General features: G+C 43.4%; 1 protein-coding gene across 14 annotated transcripts in view; it reads left to right on the top strand.

The window, feature by feature from the left end:
* pcloa (piccolo presynaptic cytomatrix protein a) overlaps window positions 1-21,205 on the top strand; it is a 528,901-nt gene that overhangs the window by 181,353 nt on the left and 326,343 nt on the right. For 13 of the 14 annotated variants that reach the window (XR_007957842.1, XR_007957841.1, XR_007957844.1 and 10 more), the window contains exons 4-6: window positions 3,715-4,356; window positions 12,767-17,774; window positions 18,138-20,203. Coding sequence is in view for 11 of the 14 variants with exons in the window: in XM_052034279.1 (XP_051890239.1) it covers window positions 3,715-4,356; window positions 12,767-17,774; window positions 18,138-20,203 (7,716 nt within the window). In the remaining 3 variants the exon portion in view is untranslated. The remainder of the gene's footprint in view (window positions 1-3,714; window positions 4,357-12,766; window positions 17,775-18,137; window positions 20,204-21,205) is intronic. The other variant, XM_052034276.1, reaches the window with a different exon arrangement.

Below are 21,205 nucleotides of genomic sequence, written 5' to 3'. Positions count from 1 at the left end.
TCTAGGTTCTCAGGGCAGTTGTTATTCACAGACAAGCTCAGCACTGAGAGATCTGTCTATATAGAACATTACAGCACAGTACAGGCCCTTTGGCCCACGATGTTGTGCCAACATTTTATCCTGCTCTGAGATCTATCTAACCCTTACCTCCCACATAGCCCCCCATTTCTCTATCATTCATGTGTCTATCTAAGAGTCTCTTAAATGTCCCTAATGTATCTGCCCCCACAACCTCTGCCGGCAGTGCGTTCCACGCACCCACCACTCTCTGTGTAAAAAACCTTACCCCTGACATCCCCCCTAAACCTTCCTCCAAGCACCTTAAAATTATGCCCCCTCATGTTAGCCATTTTTGCACTGCCTCATCATCTTGTACACCTCTATCAGGCCACCTCTCATCCTCCTTCACTCTAAAGAGAAAAGCCCCCAGCTCACTCAACCTATCCTCATAGACATGCTCTCCAATCCAGGCAGCATCCTGGTAAATCTCCTCTGCACCCTCTCTAAAGCTGCCACATCCTTCCTATAATGAGGCGACCAGAACTGAACACAGTACTCCAAGTGTGGTCTAACAAAGTTTTTTTGTGTCTGTTGTGAATTTTGAGAGAATCTGGGGAGCTGAGGTATTGAATGATGGAGCAGTTCAAGTGGCTTCCGAGTTATAGATTTTTGAAAGCTTACAGCTGAGTATGAGGGCAATCAGCACATCGTGCCCTGCTAGCCTTTTGGAAGGTGTCACAGCTTCACCAGCTTTTAAACATCTCTGACATTCAGACACGTATCAAAAACTGTCAAATAAAGCACAGGTTCTCCCCAGTTTATCAATACCTAACTTATGTACAGTCCCTACATATGAGGGAGTGTCTGGGAGACTGGCGGGATGGATTCGCTGGCTGCTGCAGGACTGCCCTGTGGGAACTTGGTTCACAGCTGCATTTCCGACTTGTGGACTGTCCGGGTTACGAACAGTTCACAGGAACAGAACCCTGCTGTAACCTGCAATGAAAAGATAAAATTAATAGATTTTCTAAAATAAAGTTAATTAAAACCACATAAACACAACGTTAAAAACATGAAGCTGAGGCAATTATTTTTAATACAAGTAATGTACCTTTCCCTTTGCCTGCTTAATCTCTGCTTTATAATCCCACTGGAGTGGATGGGATCACAGGCCCTGTGCTGGACCTGACCGGGTGAGATATTTTCAGAAGGCAGCAGCATGTTTATTTCCCTTGATTACTGGTGATGACTTCACAAAGCAAAACAAAATATATTTTGGACCTTCAATGATTCAAGATATTCCAATCATTACAGATCAGTCCAGCTTAAATTGATGTTTAAACTTACTAGACTAGAAAACTTGCATTGTTAATCTTCAGTAAATTTTCCAAGACTTAATTCCTAAATTGGTTCTCTGAGTGATTAACATCTAATCCAGCAGTTCTTAAAAATGCCAACAAGGGAAAGAAGGTGCCTGTGCAAAGCAAGGAGCAGGGTCATAAATCGATCAACTAGTTCAAGAGATTTGCAATATGCATATCCTGAATCCCCTGAAATTACTTGGTGATTTGCAGACTGTTGACATATTTATTAGTTGACATCATTATTTCTCTGAAAAGATCCACCCCTTATGTTTCAATACATAGGTGAGCAGAGTTTTCTCAAAGTTTGCACTTTTACCTGAAATAAGTACCTGTACTTGGAGTAACCTACGAAATGGAACAGGAGATCTGCAGGGTAAGTTTTTTATATGGACAGTGATTGATATCAGGGACACACTACAGAGGAGGTGCTGGAATCAAGTACTAAACTACTTGTAAACAAACACATAAGTAGGCAAGACTTAGATGGATAATGTCCTAATGCGGATGCTGAGGAATGGATTCTGTGTTTTCTCTCTGTCACCCTTAACAACCCTGACTGCCTTCTAACATTTATTGTTTTCCTATTTGTTGACATCATTTGTATGTGATATTTCGCAACTACACTTATCGGGCCAGGTGGATGGAGTGTTTAATTAGGTCAACGTGGATCCTTTTATTTATCTTGATTAATTCAAGAGGGTGAGCAAAGAATACTGGTTAGAAGTTTAACTCAGTGAACAACAAACATCTTGAACCTTGAACCGTTTCTGCTGCTGTGCTGAAAAGATGAAGTTGGCAATAAACCTTTTGGGCCTGGACAGTGAATATCCAATCCAGTAGTGGGTTTGCGGATGAAAATTGGTGGTGTCATGGACAATTAAGAAGGTTATATGACTACGACAGGATCTAGGTGAACAAAAGAAGTGGGCCAAGGAATGGCTGATAGAATTTAACTCAGTCAAGTGTACGGTGCTGCATTTTGATCAGTTAAACCTAGGCAGGACCTACAGAGTAAGTTCTAGGGCTCTGGTGAGTGTTATTGGACAGAGAGACTTAGGGATACAGATACATAGTTCCCTGAAAGTGGCGACACAGGTAGAAAGGGTGATAAAGAAGACATTTGGCACACTTGCCTTCATTGGTCAGGACATTGAGTACAGGAGTGGGATGCAGCTGTTCAAGTTGCTGGTGAGACCACACTTGGAGTATTGTGTGCAGTTCTGGTCACACAGCTATAGGAAGGATGTCATTAAGCAAGAAAAGATTCATGAGAATGTTATTGGAACTGGAGGGTTTGAGTTAAAAACAGAAGCTGGATAGGCTGGGAAATTTTCCCCTGGAGTATTGTAGGCTAATGGGTGACCTTAGAAAGGTGCATAAAATCATGAGGGGTGTAATAAGGTGGATGGCCACAGTCTTTTTCCCAGGGTATAGGAGTATAAAATTAGAGAGCACAGGTTCAAGGTGAGAGGGGAAAGGTTTAAAGGGGACCTCAGCGGCAACTTTTGCACACAGAGGGTGGTGTGTATGTGGATCAAGCTGCCAGGGGAAGTGGTAGAGGCGGGTACAATTACAATGTTTATAAGACACTTGGACAGGTACATGAATAGGAAGTGTTTCGAGGGATATGGGCCAAACATAGGCAAATGGGACTACATCAGGTAGACATCTTGGTCAGCATGGAAGTATTGGGCAAAAGGGCCTGTTTCTATGCTGTATAACTATGATTGGTCACCCTGATACTAACAGGGTGGTTCCTCTCAGAAGAGAATCCAATACCCTTGGTTTTGGATTCTCTTCTGAGAGGAATCACCCTATTAGCATCTACCTTGTCAATATCTCTCAGAATTCTACAAATAACCTTCTACTTTTCTAAACTCTAGGGGAATAGGCCAAGGCTGGGATTGTTCTCCTTAAACCTGACACGGTTGAGAGGAGATGTGATTGAGGGATTCAAAGTAATGAGTCTAGACAGAATAGATCAAGAGAAACTGCTCCCATTGATGGAAAGGTCAAAAAGCAAAGGGCGGAGCTTGAAAGGTGATTGGGCAAAGGACCACAGGTGACATAAGGAAAGGCTGTTTTGCAGCATGTGGTTAGGGTCTGAAACATGTTTTGTGACAGAGTGGAGGCAGATCAGAAGGAAATGAGATTAATACTGGGCATAAAAAATGCAGATCTATAAGAGAAAGTGAACTCAGTGCCCTGGTCTCACAGACAGATGGGATCGATTCAAAGGGCTGTGACCTCCCTCTTGTTAATATTCCATGACTCCATAATTCTAAAATTTGACTGAAAGTGAGCAGGTAAAAGAAAGGATTTTTACTGAAGTGGTGTTTATGTCTTTTAGGTTGAGGAATGGTTGTGCTTGACCTGTCAGACTCAACGGGCTCTCAGTGGACAACTTGGAGACCCTGGAAAAATGCCACCTTTGCTTCCAATGTCATCAAAACCACCAGTGAAACAGTCATCGCCTGGTCTCCCCCCACCCAAACAACAACCATCTCCACCTTCAACTAGTTCATCACCTTCCAAACCCTCAGGAGAACAAACAATGGTCCCTCAGCCAAAAGAAACAGAGCAAGAAAAGGCAAGAACTTCCCAAGTAGCAGAGACAAAGGAAGCAGTCTCAATTGTTCCAGCCAAACCAGCAGAAACAACACTTACAACTAAACAAGACGCAGCTCTGGAACAGGAATTACACGCCCCAAAACCAGGCACTAGAGAGCAGCCTCCATCCGCTGAGGAAAAGCAGTTTCAATCTATTCCCGAGCAAACAGTAACCGCTGAGAAACAAGACGCAGAATCATCTGCACCAAAACATTTGCAGGTAGTCACCAAACATGAAGCAGCTGAAATAAAGGATGTGAAAGCTGAAGAAGCCTTGTCCATAACTGGCCTTACGGAATCGCGCTCTGAAGTGACAAAGGAGCAGACTGAACAACTAAGGAAGCCTGAGCAGGTGGAGAAAGTAAAAGAAAAAGTAACAACAGTGAGTAGAATCTTGATTTTGTTCTCTTTCCTCCTTTCCAAAGGATTCTTGAATATTACTTCACTTATAACTTTCCACACAATCCTGTGGGAATTTATGGTCAGGTAAATGTCAGGTGCTGGGGTGCCCATGAACAAGGTTTAATCCTCTTCTTCGGGTTCTACATCCCATATTCCCTACCCAATAGCACTGTGACAGTATGCTCATCAAAAGGACTGCAGCAGTTCAAGTATGTGGTTCATCAAAGGCAATGAGGGATGGGTTTCACAAATCTGTTTTTCTTGGGAGGTAACTAAGGAGATTGGTGAAGTCAAGGAGGTAGGTATTGTCCATACGAGCTTTAGTAAAGCTTTGGACATGGTCCCTCATGCTGGGTTGGCCTGGAAGGTAAAGGCACAAGGGATCCAAGGTATGTTAATGAATTGGATCCAAAATTGGCTTGGTGATTGGAGGCTGAGGATAGTGGTGGAGGGGTGTTTTCCATCTAGAGATCTGTAACGTGTTGTACCACAAGGATCGGTGCTGGAACCGTTATATATATGTATGCATTAGTAAGTCTGCAGATGAATTGATAATTGGTGGAGTCATAGATAGCAAAGAAGTCTGTCTAAGGATACAGTGGGACATAGATCAGCCTGAAAGTTGAATGGAATGGTTGCAGATGGAATTTAATCCACATAAATGGGAAGTACTGCACTTTGGGATGTCAAATTCTGTAGGGATACTTGCAGTAAACAGTAGCAACTTTAGAGTTGTAATAGAGAGATCTTGTGGTGCAAGTCCATAACTCCTTGAAGGTGGCAACACCAGTGGATAAGGTAGTGAGAAAGACTTTTGGTATGCTTGCTTTCATAGACCGAGGAGTTGAGTATAAGAGTAGGGACATCATGTTGCAGTCATAGAAAACATTAGTTAGACTGCATTTGGAGTGTTGTGTACAGTTCTTGTCACCACACTACAGGAAAGATGTGGAAGCAAGAGAGAGAGAGTCATAGAGTAATACAGCACAGAAACAAGCCCTTCAGTCCAACATATCCAATGCCAACCAAGATGCCCACTTAGGCTAGTCCCATTTGCCTGTGTTTGTTCCATACCCCTCCAAATCTTTCCTGTGGATATACTTATCCAAATGTTGTTATTGCATCTGCCTCAAACACTTCCTCTGGCAGCTCGTTCCACATATGCACCACTCTCTGGGTGAAGAAGTTGCCCCTCAGGTCCCTCGTAATTCTTTCCCCTCTCACCTTAAAACTATGCTGTCCAGTTTTTGGTTCCGTTTGCCTGGGAAAAAGACAATGTGCATTCACCCTATCTATGCCCCTCCAGATTTTATACATTTCTATAAAATAGACAGATAAGTGTGAGGTGCTGCATTTTGGGAAATCCGTACTGGGACCTCTGCTGTTTGTCATTTGTATAAATGACCTGGATGAAAATGTGGACGGTTGGATTAGTAAGTTTGCAAATGATACAAAGATTGGTGGTGTTGTGAAATATAGATCAATTGTAGATATCGGTGGAGAAATGGCTGATGGAGTTTAGTCCAGCCAAATGTGAAGTGTTGCACTTTGAGAGATCGAATGTAAAGTTACAGCACACTGGTAATGGCAAGACCCTTAACAGTGTTGATGTACAGTGGGCTCTTGGGGTCCAAGTCCATAACTCCCTGAAAGTGGCTGCACTAATTGATACAGTGGTAATGAAGGAGTATGACTATGCTTGCCTTTATTAGTCGGGGAATTGAGTTCACGAGTCGGGATGGTATGACGCAGCTTTAGTAAACTCTGGTTAGGCCACATCTGGAGTATTGCATTCAATTCTGGTCGCACCATTATAGGAAGGAGATGGAGGCTTTGGAGAGCATACAGAAGAGGTTTACCAGGATGCTGCCTGTATTAGAGGGCATGTGCTATGAGGAGAGGTTGGACAAACTTGGGTTGCTTTCTCTGGAGCGGCAGAGGCTGAGGGGAGAACTGATAGAGGTCTAGAAGATTATGAGAGGCATAGATAGAGAGCTGGTATCTTTTTCCCAGGGTCGAAATGTCTAAAACTAGAGGACATGCATTTAAGGTGAGGGGGGTAAGTTCAAAGGAGGTGTGCAGGGCAAGGTTTTTACACAGAGAGTGGTGGGTGCCTGGAATGTGCTGCCAGGGGTGGTAGTGGAGGTAAATACGATAGAGGTAATTAAGAGGCCCTTAGATAAGCACATGAATGTGCAGAGAATGGAAGGATATGGACATTGCAAAGGCAGAAGGGATTAGTTTAGTTCGGGATTTAATTACTAGTTTAATTTGTTCAGCAAAATATCATGAGCTGAAAGGCCTGTTCCTTTGCTGTATTGTTCTATGTTCCAAGTCAAAACTAGGGTAAAACTTTCACAGTGAACAGTAGTGCCCTGGGGAGTGTTGTACAACAGAGGGACCTAGGAGTACAAGTACATGGTTCCCTGAAAGTGGCATGAAATGTAGACAGGGTGGTGAAAAAGACGTTTGGCATGCTGACCTTCATCAGTCAGGGCATTCAGTATCGGAGTTGGGACATTATGTTGCAGCTATACAAGATGTTGGTGAGGTCACACCTGGAGTATCGTGTACGGTTTTAGTTACCCTGTTATGGGAAATATGCCATTGAGTTGGAAAGAGTGCAATGAGGATCTATGAGAAATCTTAACTCAAGAGACTGCGGACTGGCTCTGCTGCACAGGAGGGAAGGGAAGAGAGCGGCAGAGCTATAATGGCAGGGGTTCCATCGTAAGGGGAATAGACAGGAGCTTCTGTGGTCATAGACAGGACTTCCGGTTGGTGTGCTGTTGCCGGGTGCAAGGGTCGGGGATTCTCAGAGCAGCTGCAGAGCATTCTGAAAGGGGGTGGGGGTGGGGGTGGGGGAATGATGTGGTGCATGTAGGTACTAATGATATAGGAACAAAGCAGAATGAGATCCTACAAGCCGAATTTAGGGAGCTAGGAGATAAATTAAAAAGTAGGTCCTCAAAGGAAATAATCTCAGGATTACTACCTGTGCCACGTGCTGGTCAGAGTAGGAATAGCAGCACAGTTAGGATGAATATGTGGCTTGAGCAGTGGGGCAGGAGGGAGGGTTTCAGATTCCTGGGGCATTGGAACCAGTTCTGGGGGAGGTGGGAGCAGTACAAACCGGACGGTCTACACTTGGGCGGGACTGGGATCAATGTCCTAGAGGGATTGTTTGCTCGTGCTGTTGGGGAGGGGGATGGGAATCCGTGCAGAAAGACAGTGGGAAGCAAAGCAGAGACCAAATCAAAAGTTAGGGAAGAGAAAAGTAAGAGTGGAGTACAGAAAAGTCAAACACAAAGGACACAAAGCTCACTAGATTCTAAATGAGTGTAAGGGCACTTTATCTGAATGCCCGTAGTATTCAAAACAAGGTGAGTGAACTTGTGGCACAAATCAGTACAAATGGGTATGATTTAGTGGTCATTACAGAAATGTGGTTGCAGGGTGGAGATGAGTGGCAATGAAGTATCCAAGGATATCGGGTAATACAGAAGGACAGGCAGGGAAGTAAGGGAGGTGGGGTAGTGCTCTTAATTAAGGATGAGATCAGGGCGATAGTGAGAGACAATATAAGATCCAAGGAGTAGAATGTTGAGTCCATCTGGGCAGAGATTAGGAATAGTGAAGGGAAAGAAATCACTGTGGGAGTTGTCTAAAGACCACCGAATAATCACATTACAGTGGCACAGGCAATAAACCAAGAAGTATGTGATGCAGGAAAGGATGGAGCAGCAGTTGGGGGACTTCAACTCGTCAGAATTTGTTAAATGTGTCCAGGAGGGATTCCTGACGCAGTATGTCGACAGGCCAACTAGAGGGAATGCCATGCTAGACCTAGTTTTAGGAAATGAACCGAGACAGGTGAAGGATCTATTGGTGGGTGACCATTGCTTCATAACCTTTAAAATTGTCACGGACAGGGACAGGTGCAGAGAGGACAAGAAGATATTTAACTGGGGAAGGGTGAACTATGAGGCTATAAGGAGAGAACTTGGGAGTGTAAATTGGGATGTCCTTTTTGAAGGGAAATGTTCCATGGAGATGTGGTGGATGTTCAGGGATCTTATGCAGGATGTTAGGGATAAATATGTCCCGGTGAGGCAGAGAAGGAATGGCAAGGTGAAGGAACCGTGGGTGACGAGAGAGGTGGAACGACTTGTTAGGGAGAAGAAGGTAGCGTACGTGAGGTATAAGCAGCAAGGTTCAGACAGGGCCCGTGAGGAATATAGGGTAGTGAGGAAGGAACTTAAGAAAGGGCTGAGGAGAGCTAGAAGGGGACATGAAAAGGCGTTGGCTAGTAGGGTTAAGGAAAATCCCAAGGCCTTTTTCAAGTACGTGAAGGGTAGGAGGATGGCTAGGGTAAAGGTAGGTCCATTTAAAGACAAAGGTGGGAGAATGTGCCTGGAGGCGGCGGAAGTGGGAGAAGTTTTCAATGAATACTTCTCTTCGGTATTCACCGATGAGAGGGGTCTTGATGACACGGATGGGAGTGTTGGTAAGGGTAATGTTCTCGAGGTTGTAGATATCAAGAGAGAGGATGTGTTGAAGTTGTTAAATAATATTAAGACAGATAAATCTCCGGGGCCTGACAGGATTTTCCCCAGGCTGCTTCGAGAGGCTAGGGAGGAGATTGTTGCACCGCTGGTAAGGATCTTTGAGTCCTCGTTGTCCACGGGGATGGTGCCAGAGGATTGGAGGGTTGCGAATGTTGTCCCCTTGTTCAAAAAAGGTAGTAGGGATAGTCCAGGGAATTACAGACCGGTGAGTCTCACTTCTGTGGTCGGTAAGCTGTTAGAAAGGATTCTAAGGGATAGGATTTATGAACACCTAGAGAATCATGGACTGATTAGGCACAGCCAGCATGGCTTTGTGAAGGGAAGATCTTGCCTCACAAGCCTGATAGAGTTCTTTGAGGAGGTGACCAGGAAGATTGATGAGGGCAGTGCGGTGGATGTAGTTTACATGGATTTTAGTAAGGCGTTTGATAAGGTACCTCATGGTAGGCTTCTTCAGAAGGTCAGAGACCAAGGGATCCAAGGAAGCTTGGCTGTGTGGATTAGGAATTGGCTTGCCTGTAGAAAGCAGATGGTTGTGGTGGAAGGAGTGCCCTCGGATTGGAAGGCAGTGACTAGTGGTGTCCCGCAGGGATCAGTTCTGGGACCTCTACTTTTTGTGATATTTATAGATGACTTAGATGAGGGGGTGGAGGGCTGGGTTAGTAAGTTTGCGGACGACACTAAGATCGGCGGTGTTGTGGATAGTGTGGAGGGCTGTCGGAGCTTACAGAGGGATATTGATAGGATGCAGAGCTGGGCTGACAAGTGGCAGATGGAGTTCAATCCGGAGAAGTGTGAGGTGGTACACTTTGGAAGGACAAACTCCAGGGCAGAGTACAGGGTAAATGGCAAGGTACTTGGCAGTGTGGAGGAGCAGAGGGATCTGGGGGTTCATATTCACAGTTCATTGAAAGTTGCCTCACAGGTGGAAAGAGCAGTTAAGAAGGCCAATGGGATGTTGGCTTTCATAAATCGCGGGATTGAGTTTAAGAGCTGCAAGGTGATGATGCAGCTTTACAAAACTCTAGTTAGGCCACACTTAGAGTACTGTGTTCAGTTCTGGTCACCTCATTATAGGAAGGATGTGGAGGCGTTGGAGAGGGTGCAGAGGAGATTTACCAGGATGCTGCCTGGATTAGAGAGTATTGAATATGAGGAGAGGCTTAAGGTGCTAGGGCTTTATTCACTGGAAAGGAGGAGGATGAGAGGAGACATGATAGAGGTATATAAAATATTGAGAGGAATAGATAGAGTAGACAGTCAGCGTCTCCTTCCCAGGGGACCAATGTCAAGACGAGAGGTCATGGCTTTAAGGTTATGGGTGGGAGGTTCAGGGGAGATGTCAGGTGGCGGTTTTTCACCCAGAGAGTGGTTGGTGCATGAACAGTTATCAATGAATAAATCACAAAAGCATGTTATTCCTTTGATTTTCCATAAATAAAAAGCTAAGTCAATTCTGGATGGTTGAAAGAAAAAATTAGATTGGATAGGACTTGATAAAATGAATTTATTTAATCCAAAAAACTTACGAAATTTAAACCATATTCATATTGTATGTTTAACTATTGGGTTAATCATTTGTTTACTCAATTTAGTAAGTGCGAAGGGGAGTGAGGCTCCCAAAATAGAAGCTAATGAAAATCTTTGCACTGATTCATACTCAAGATACACCCATCGAGGACATTGAATTACATCTAAATCTTGTGCCCCGAAAATTAAGTATCTAGTATTGATTGCCCAATAATAAGGTCTAAAGTTAGGCAAAGCCATACCACCATCCTTTTTTAATTTCTGTAAATATTTCTTACTTAACCTTGGATTTTTATTCTGCTATATATTGAAAGAATTTTATAATCAATAGAATCGAAAAAGGATCTCGAAATGAAAATTGGAACCGCCTGAAATAAGTACAAAAATTTTGGTAAAATATTCATCTTAACCGCGTTAATTCGACCAATCAATGATAGAGACAATGGGGACCATTTTGTGAACAATTGTTTAACATGATCAATTAAAGGTAAAAAGTTAACTTTGAATAAGTCCTTCTGCTTCTTGGCAATTTTAACACCCAGATACGTAAAATAATCAGTCACTAATTTAAATGGTAATTGCCTATAAATTGGGACTTTCATATTTAATGGGAAAAGTTCACTCTTATCAAGATTTAATCTATAACCAGAGAAACCACTAAACTGAGCAAGCAATGATAATGCTGCAGGAATATATTTCTCCGGGTTAGAGATAAAGAGTAACAGGTCATCTGTATATGGGGATATCTTATGGGTCCCCTTTCCATGAGTAATACCAAATATGTTAAAAGAGTTCCGAAAGGCAATTGCCAAGGGTTCCAAGGCAATGTCAAATGATAAAGGACTCAAAGGGCAACCCTGCCTAGTGCCTCGAAAAAAACTAAAAAAGGGGGATCTCTGATTATTAGTAAGTATTGAATCCATAGGTGTATGGTAAATCAATTTAATCACGGATATAAAATTTGGATAAAATTAAATTTCTCAAGTGTGTTAAATAAATATTCCCATTCGACTCTATCAAATGCCTTCTCGGCATCTAGCGAGATTACACATTCTGGGATTGTAGGTGAGGGGGTATATACAAGATTCATTAACCTCCTAATATTAAAATACAAATAATGATTCCTAATAAATCCTGTCTGGTCATCAGAAATAATTTGTGGGAGTACCCTTTCTAGTCTAGAAGCCAATATTTTGGAAACAATTTTAGAATCCACATTCAATAAAGAAATAGGTCTGTAAGATGCACATTCAGTGGGATCTTTATCCTTTTTCAAAATTAAAGAGATAGTTGCTTCATAAAAATATTGTGGTAATTTACCTACTAATAGGACATCTTTAAAAATTGTACCTAACCAGGGAGAGAGAAGATCAGAAAAGGATTTTAAAAATTCAGCTGTATACCCATCGGGACCAGGTGTTTTACCCGAATTCATTGAAAAAATTGTTTTCTTTATTTATTCCTCCAAAATGGGTGCATCTAATATTGAACTTCATTAAGTGATAATTTCAGAGTCTTCAAATTCCTTAAAAATTCATGAATTAATGTAGGGTCCTCGGGAAATTCTGATTGATATAAAGAAGAATAAAATTCTTGAAAATATTTATTAATTTGATCATGGTCCACCGTGTAATTACCATCTCGTTTACGAACTTTAATAATCTGACGTTTAGTTGAAGCAGCTTTCAGTTGGTTGGCCAACAATTTACCAGATTTATCACCAGGTATATAAAACTGACTCCTAGTTTTGAGTAATTGATTTTCAATTGGAGATGTTAATAATAAACTATGTTGTAATTGAAATTCAGTTCTCTTTTATAAAGCTCCAAATTAGGAGCATCAGAGTACTTTTTATTGATTTCTTTGATCTTATCAGCTAATATACGTATTTCATTATTAGTTCATTTTTTCAATCCAGCAGAGTATGAAATAATTTGACCCCGGATATAAGCTTTAAAGGTATCCCATAATATCCCACTGGAAATTTCTTCCGTAGAATTAATTGAAAAGAAAAAGGAAATCTGTTCTTTAATAAACTGAACAAAGTGTAAATCCTGCAATAGACAAGAATTGAGTCGCCATTGTCTGACACCAGAGGGTACGTCCGCTAACTTAATTGTTTTTTTATTGACTTGTGATTAGCTCCATCTGTTATTAACTGTAAGTATGATGCAATTGCCATTTCTGATCATGAGCCATTGAAACTAACAAATACCTCGATGTTATAGGTGAATAAATTCATGTGCTTATTGTTTGTATTTCATTCAAGAATGTACTATGTTTCCTAAACAGGAGAAGGAGGAAGACAAATCAGATTCATCTGCATTACTTCAGCAGAGGAGCCCACAGGGTTTGAGTGATACAGGCTATTCATCTGATGGTATATCAAGCTCACTGGGTGAAATTACAACCACCCTTCCAAGTGAAGATAAAGACTTGCTCAAAGAGCCAGTGAAGAAAGATTCCGTTTCTCAGGAAAGTAGTCCTTCAAGTCCATCTGACCTTGCCAAGTTAGAAAGTACTGTACTTTCAATCCTAGAAGCTCAGGCAAACACACAAAACAATGAGAAGCCAGGCCAGTACAAAGATCCTTATGGACTTTATAATGACCAAGAAAGGGAACGACACAGGCCAAGGACCTTGCCAATTACTCCTGAATCTTATAGCTCAGATGAAGAGGATCTGGAAGATATTCAGGAAGAAGATGAAGAAGCTCTGGAGGATGAGAATCATGGTGATACATTGTCTAAAACAGAGATGAGAGAAACCTATGGTTCTCAGGATGAAGCAGCCATGAGGAGACAGAGGTATGATTCTCTGGAGGACAGCAGTGAGAGCGAACACTCACCCCGTCCTCACCGACAGAGAACAATCAGTGTTGGATCGTCAAGTAGTGACAGCCACGGTTCTGGTGATGAAGAAGAATTTATTCGAAAGCAGATTATTGAGATGAGTGCAGAAGAAGATGAATCAGGATCTGATGAGGATGAATTCATCAGGGCTCAGCTGAAAGAGATTAGTACAAAAGAGCGCCCTGAGAGCAAAGGATCAACTGTTAAGCACAGACGCCTTTCAAAGAAAAGCAGCACAAGTCACGATGATGATCCAGGGAGACGGCACTCGTGGCACGATGATGACGATGATGAAGTGTACGATGAGAGCCCCGATGCAAAGTACAGAGAGACTAAAAGTCAAGACAATGAAGAGTTGTCTGTCTCAGCTGGTGGAGGTCTTCGACGTTTCAAAACAATTGATTTGAACAGTTCTATTGCAAATAAATATACAGAAGATTCTGTGAACAAAAAGGATGAGTTGTATTACGATGAGGAACCAGAGCTGGAGATGGAAAGCTTGACTGATTCACCAGAAGACAGATCGAGAGGAGAAGGTTCATCCAGCCTACATGCAACTTCCAGCTTCACCCCTGGTACTTCACCCACATCAGTGTCATCGTTGGATGAAGATAGTGACAGTAGCCCAGGTCACAAAACCGTACTTGGAGAGAGTAAACAGCAACGGAAGGCTAGGCACAGATCACATGGTCCGTTGTTGCCAACTATTGAAGACTCTTCTGAAGAAGAAGAATTGCGGGAGGAGGAAGAACTTCTGCGAGAACAAGAGAAACAACGAGAATTAGAGCAGCAACAAAGAAAAAGTTCAACAAAGAAATCTAAGAAAGATAAAGATGAGCTGAGAGCTCAGAGAAGACGTGAGCGTCCAAAAACACCTCCTAGCAACCTCTCGCCAATTGAAGATGCCTCACCTACAGAAGAGCTGCGACAAGCCGCAGAAATGGAGGAATTACATCGATCTTCATGCTCTGAATATTCACCCAGCATTGAGTCTGAATCTGAAGGCTTCGAAATAAGTCCAGAAAAAATTCTAGAGGTCCAGAAAGTTTACAAGTTGCCTACATCGGTTTTGTTGTATTCTCCAACAGATGACAAAACTGGCAACATTATGGAAGATGCTATTAGTCGGAAGTCATTGAAGAGTGCCGAAGAAGCATATGAAGAAATGATGCAGAAAGCAAAATTACTTCAGAATCAGAAAGGACCTGATGAAGTATTTGAAAAGGAGCCTTTATATGGGGGCATGTTAATTGAAGATTATATATATGAATCTTTAGTAGAAGATACTTATAATGGAACCACAGATAACCATTACTTAAGTACAGGGCAGGATACTGGTGCTGGACTGTTCCAAGAAGCTGAAAAGAAATTAAGAAGTCCAGATGAAATTTATGAAGAAATAATGAAAAAATCACCCACTTACAGTGACACCAAACAGTACTGTTACGCACAACCTTTAGACGTGAGCCTCCAGCAACAGCAATTGCTTTCCTCTATGCAAGCTGGTGGAGAAGTAATTGTTACTCATTCATCAGGGGTCATTGAATCTTCCACAAACATGGACAAGCAGTTATTAGACGCTGACACTGCATATGAGGAACTCATGAAGCGACAAAGGGCACTATTAACTCCTGGAACCAGCCCAACCCAGCCCAGTTCTCCTGAGTCCCCTGTGTCTGCTGAATCAGATGCTACTCACATTTCTGTGGCAACATTTCCATCTGCTTCCACCAGGGTACGTGACGAATTGACAACCTCAATGCCACATCTGGATGCAGGGACCACCCAAACTATAATGACAGCTGGTATGATGCATTCTATCCCAGATGTCAAAATTACACAGCACTTTACAACAGAAGAGGACATTGAAACAGAATACACAGAACAATATTGTGTCGATAAAGGACATGATACCCCAGAGGCTGTGAAACACAGCAAATCAGAGGCTACAACCAGCTCTGTGGCATCAACAACAGCAACATCTACAGCATTTGCCACACCTACCTGCACAATTCCTTCAACTGTTACCACAGCAGTTTGCTACACTATGCCAGTTGAGGCAAAAGATTCTGTTACAGCTGGTAAATCCACAAGTGAAGAGAGTGTCATTTTAGCACCTACATCCACATCTACTGTCAAAGTTACAACAAGTCCTTTAACTTGTGCAGTGGGAAGGACTTCTCATGTATATTTTGTTACTGCCCCTTCTGAGCTTGCAACCATGGCAGATCATGTAATTATTTCAGTGCCTCCAACTCTGGAAAGTTCTGAGATTCCCAACTCTGCTGCAGTGGCTTCATTACCAGAAGCTACACCATCTATTGTAGGTAATACTTACACTAAAGTTGTCCCTTCAGTGAGTGTTACTATATGTGGAGGCCCGGATACAACACAACCGATACCTAAAGCTACACTGGCTTCTATTGTGCCAGTGTCAGAAAATGAGAAAATTACAACTGCCTCAAGTACTGCATCAGTTTCCACTGCCTCCACGGCAGTGTTCACCACAGTCACCTGTACTGCCCCACAACGACCACAAACCACATCTTGGGATCCTTCTCTTCCTTTTAAAGTGGGGCCATTTGTCACAAGGCCAACACTGCAATCTGTTATAGACTCGCAATTCCCCCCACCACCACCTCCTCCCCCTCTCCCTCCTCTCACTTTTCCAAAGCCATTTATCATCCCAAAAAAGTCATCCCTGGCTTCAGTTCCAACCTGTGGACTGGGCTCTCCCATACACACTAGTGTTAGAACTGGTATATCTGATACCTCAGATCAAAGCAGTTTGACAGCAGATGGAAAGCTATTCCACGCAATGCCACCTCCTGTCCCTCCTAAACCAGCCTCTATTCCCTCTGGGTTGGGATTCCCTACAAAACCAACAGACGGAATACGGCCTGCAATTCCGCCAAAGCCTTCACTCACTCACCTTCCCTTGACTGTGCATCAACCAAGTGAATTACAGCAAAAAACTACTGCCTCAACCACAACCTTGTCTTTGAATTTGACCTCGCCAGGGGACTTTAAGCTAACCTCTCCAACATCTCCCATGTCCCCTCTCTCAAACAAAGCTTCTCCAAAGTTAACTCTGCACTCCCAAGCTACTTATGTAGTAATCACCTTGCCATCGGAGCCTGGTACACCGACGGAATCCATTACTTGTCAATCATCTCCTACTCAACTAACTGCAACCGTGACAAAATCACATGGTCTCGCCTGTTTACCATCCACCATATCCTTAGCTCACTTCACCCAATCTCTGGAAACCCAGAAAATAGTTGAAAAGGGGAAAACAGAGACCGTTTATTTCTATCAGAGTTTGGCACAGGGTGTTATATCAACAGTGGCTCGTGAGCTATCGGCTAAGGTCACACAGGTTCCTGTGGTATACAATACAGTACCAAGCACTGGTGCATTGAGTGTCTCTATATCCATACCTCCTGACAGTAAATATTCTGAACAGACACACCTTCAGGAAACCAAGAGAACCCTGGATCACACAGCCCCATTCCTCAGTGATGTGATTGATCTTCGTACTTTGTCATCTCTGGATTCTGCGATGACGGATAACGGGATGGATTTATCAACATTCTCAGTGGACGGGAGAAGGCAGGATTTGATAGTTGATGCTGGCAGTGGGCGGCAGGGCAGTGTGGTTCAGCCTGCCATTGTGAATCTAAGTACAACTGGATCAGTGGAACAAATGCCATTTTCCACCCTGGCATTGCCTGCAACGAGTGTAGCTGCAGTTCCTTGCAGCACAAGCGCATCATTTACTGCCGACTCTTTTGATGGACCTGTAGATCTGGGACATGCTGTGTCATTACCACTTCAGCTAACAGCCAAGTTTGATGATGCAGCAATCACTCATGGTCAGCCAGCTGGAACAAGCATGGAAGAAATTCCAATCAACCTGACGTGTAGTACCACTGCATCACTGGCAGGCTGGCCTGTTCCAAAGCCATCGACCATAGCTCCTACTGGAACAACTAATGGATGGGTAGACATACAACCTGCAGAGGTTGCAGCAGTTGACTTAAGCACCACAAAACCTCATCGAATGATGGTGGCACTTGATGATTTAACATCTGGAATTGTTACTGCAATTGTGGAAGAGGAAGACAAACCTGTTGATTTGACGGCAGGAAGACAAAACGTTTGCTGTGATGTGGTTTACAAGTTTCCATTTGGTCGCAGTTGTTCTTCTTTAGTGCAGGAACCTGCTTCTACACTACCCGAAGATCGTTATGGGTACAGAGACGACCACTATGTATATGATCGTAGTGGACCCCATGGTTACCGAGGAATTGGGAGCATGAAGCCTTCCATGTCTGATACAAACTTGGCAGAAGCTGGTGTGTTTCTGTACAAGAGCAAACACAGCTTTGACAGCATTGGTACAGCAGATATAGCAGTTGACTTAACTGCAGGAAAACTGACGACAGGTCAGTATGAAAAAGCCACAGATCTCTCCTTAAAGTTAAGGCTGCATGGCTTCCCTCAACTTGTGTTGGGCTAATGCTTTCTTTTTGCATCATTTCTAATTCCTTTTTCTTTACATTTGGTCCCAGAATATTGAGCACGAGGACATTTGTTTCATCTTTTTGTATTATGCGTACGGCTGCCTGCATGTGTCTGCATGTTTTGTTTTCAGCTTGTTTTTGCTTCATATCCAATTGCAACTGTTCATGATAACGAAGAACTGCATGCACATTGCTTTCATCACCTGGATGGAATGCCAATGATGATCCCCACATATCAATTTCAGTATCTTGGAATGAGCTGTGTTTCTGACCCTATGATTACAGGTGAATTAATGGACTATTCTGCAGTTTGTACTCAGCCTCAAGACCACCTCAGCAAGGGAGCACTGAGCTATCCAGAGACAAGACCAGCTGGGCTGCCACAATATTCTCAAGCAAGAATAATACCAACTATAGGAAGCCACTATGGCATGCCAAGTGTTCTACGATCTTCTGGTGGCATTGTTTATTCTTCTGTGGCAACTCCAATCCCGTCCACTTTTGCAATAACTACCCAGCCAGGTTCAATATTCAGCCAGTCCCTTAGTCTCCATACCAGCGAAACCTCACCTTCAATATCTGGGTTACCCCATAGTCAGCCAGCTAAAATAGGCAGAGAACTAGGTGTTGGGCTTCCACTAGGCTTAGATACTTCAACCTTTCAATCTGTTGGCACGGAACCACTGCAAAGTGGACCCCACATAACAATGATTGCAGCCACACATCCAGACTCCTCTTCAAGAGGCAGCTTCATGCCATCTGAAACTGATTACATGCAGAAACAAGACATTGACTCACCAGCAGTTCCCAAACTGTCACCTGTTGTTTCACCTACATCTGAAGAGAACAAACATTTGCTGATGGAAAGAGAAATGTTGGAGTTTGAGAAGATGAAGCAGATCCGTTTAGCTGAAGAACTTGAGCGAGAGCGCCATGAGATCCAGATATTCCGAGAGCAGGAAAAGCTCATTGTTCAGCGGGAACTTCAGGAGCTCCAGACTATGAAACAGCAACTCCTGTATCAGCAAGAAGAGGAACGTCAAGCTCAGTTTATGATGCAGCAAGAAACCATAGCCCAGCAGCAGATGCAGCTCGAACAAATACAACAGCTACAGCAGCAACTGCAACAACAACTTGAGGAGCAAAAGATCCGACAGATATACCAGTACAGTTATGATCCCTCCGGTGTGGTCACACCCCAGACATCTGCAGATCAAGCAATTCGAGAATCCCAGTACACTACAGCAGACAATGGTCAGTTCTGGCATGCCCAAGAGGCCAGTACCTCAGTCTCAGCTGTGATGGGACATGAGGTGCCGCAGACACAGTCATGGTATGCTGTTCAGTCAGATGGAATTCCTCAGCACATGCCTCGGCCCTGCCTGCCGAGCTCAGTATCAGAAATGTCTTTGAAAGATGTGGATGTGCGGGAAGGAAGGCCACTGAGAAAGAGAAGCTCCATGCCGAGGCTGCGAGCTCAGTGTACAGATGATCTGGATGAAGGTATGCAAGAGTCAAAATCGTACAAGAAGATAGTTGACAGTGGAGTCCAAACTGATGATGAAGAAGGAACAGAAAGATCCTACACCAGTAGAAGAAGAAGATCAAAAAAGAGTGTGGATTCCAGTGTTCAGACAGATGATGAAGATAATCAGGAGGACTGGGACATTCCCACTAGAAGACGCAAGTCTCGTGGGGGAAAGTACGCTGACGGTGGTGCAGAGTTGGACAAAGCAAAGCGCTTGCAGTTGACAAAACTTTCCAATATTGCAGTGCAGACTGTAGCTGAAATTTCTGTTCAAACAGAACCTGAAGGAATAATAAGGACACCTTCAATAAGGGCTCGAATTGAGTCCAAGATAGAAATTGTGAAGCACATTTCAGCTCCAGAGAAAACTTACAAAGGTGAAAGCTTAGGTTGCCAGACTGAGGCAGATTCTGATGGGCAAAGTCCCCCATACTTGAGCAGTAAGGTCATCGCGACAGCATCCCCACAAAAATCTGACAAAAAACGCCCAACACCATTAGAAATTGGATATTCAACTCATCTTCGAGCAGATTCATCATTTCAAGTTGTTCCCTCCCCCCCCAAATCTCCCAAGGTATTGTACTCACCAATCTCACCAATGTCTCCAAACAAAGAACTAGAGGCTGTGTTTGAGCCCTATGATAAATCCTCTTCAGTGGACATAATCTCACAGAAACTAACAGCTCCAGAACTGCCTAAGGGTCAGCCTCTAAGCCCTAGGACCATCAAGGTGATGCAGCGATCCATGTCTGACCCCAAACCACTGAGTCCTACAGCAGAAGAAAGCTCTAGATTACATTTCCAATATAGCGACAGCTACATGGTAAGCATTCGGCCACATTACAATTTCTCATTGTCTGTAACGTGAAATGTCACTAGTAATGAAATAGATTGTTATGAAAATGTTTTTGATACTTCAGCCAATCAGACTAGCATGTTGTAGCAGTACTAACTGGCAACAGCCATTTCACTGTGGTTAACAATTAGTGTAAATGCAGAATGTAATGATCTGACCACATGATATTTTCCTGTCACTGTGGTTTCTGAAAGAGTGGACAATTACAACAAAGGTGAAGTTCAGGAAGGGTGTCTGGTGAGTGTGAGATGATGCATAGAAGGGAAGCACCTTTCTATTAGAAGAGGTCAAAGGACACTTGAATCTGTTCAAGCATTAAAGGTAGGTGGGATGTGGGGGGGTGGGGTGGGGGGAAGGAGTGGATGCCAAAAGTGGGGGCAGTCAGCCATGCCGAGGACAAAGTTTGTTATTAACTTCGGAGGCATCGAGTGGGCTACAGAGACTCACTGCTTTCATAGGTTGAGCATGTTTTGCTGCCTGGGATGTCCCCGAGGAAGTTACATAGAACAATACAGCACAATACAGGCCCTTCGGCCCACCATGTTGTGCCGACCTTCAAACCACACCGAAGACTATCTAAACCCTTCCTCTCACATATCCCTCTATTTTAAATTCCTCCATATGCTTATCTAACAATCTCTTGAACTTGACCAACGTATCAGCCTCCGCCACCACCCCAGGCAGCGCATTCCATGCACCAACCACTCTCTGGGTGAAAAACCTCCCTCTGTCATCTCCCTTGGGCTTCCCACCCATTACCTTAAAGCCATGTCCTCTTTATTGAGCACTGGTGCCCTGGGAAAGAGGAGCTGGCTGTCCACTCTATCTATTCCTCTTAATATTTTGTATACCTCTATCATGTCTCACTTCATCCTCCTTCTCTCCAATGAGTAAAGCCCTAGCTCCCTTAATCTCTCCTCATAATGCATACTCTCTAATCCAGGCAGCATCCTGGTAAATCTCCTCTGC

The sequence above is a fragment of the Pristis pectinata genome, chromosome 19 (genome assembly GCF_009764475.1).
Source record: "Pristis pectinata isolate sPriPec2 chromosome 19, sPriPec2.1.pri, whole genome shotgun sequence".
NCBI classification, from domain to species: domain Eukaryota; kingdom Metazoa; phylum Chordata; class Chondrichthyes; order Rhinopristiformes; family Pristidae; genus Pristis; species Pristis pectinata.
The sequence above is the reverse complement of the archived record's forward strand: the minus strand, read 5'-3'. Positions and strand labels throughout refer to the sequence as shown.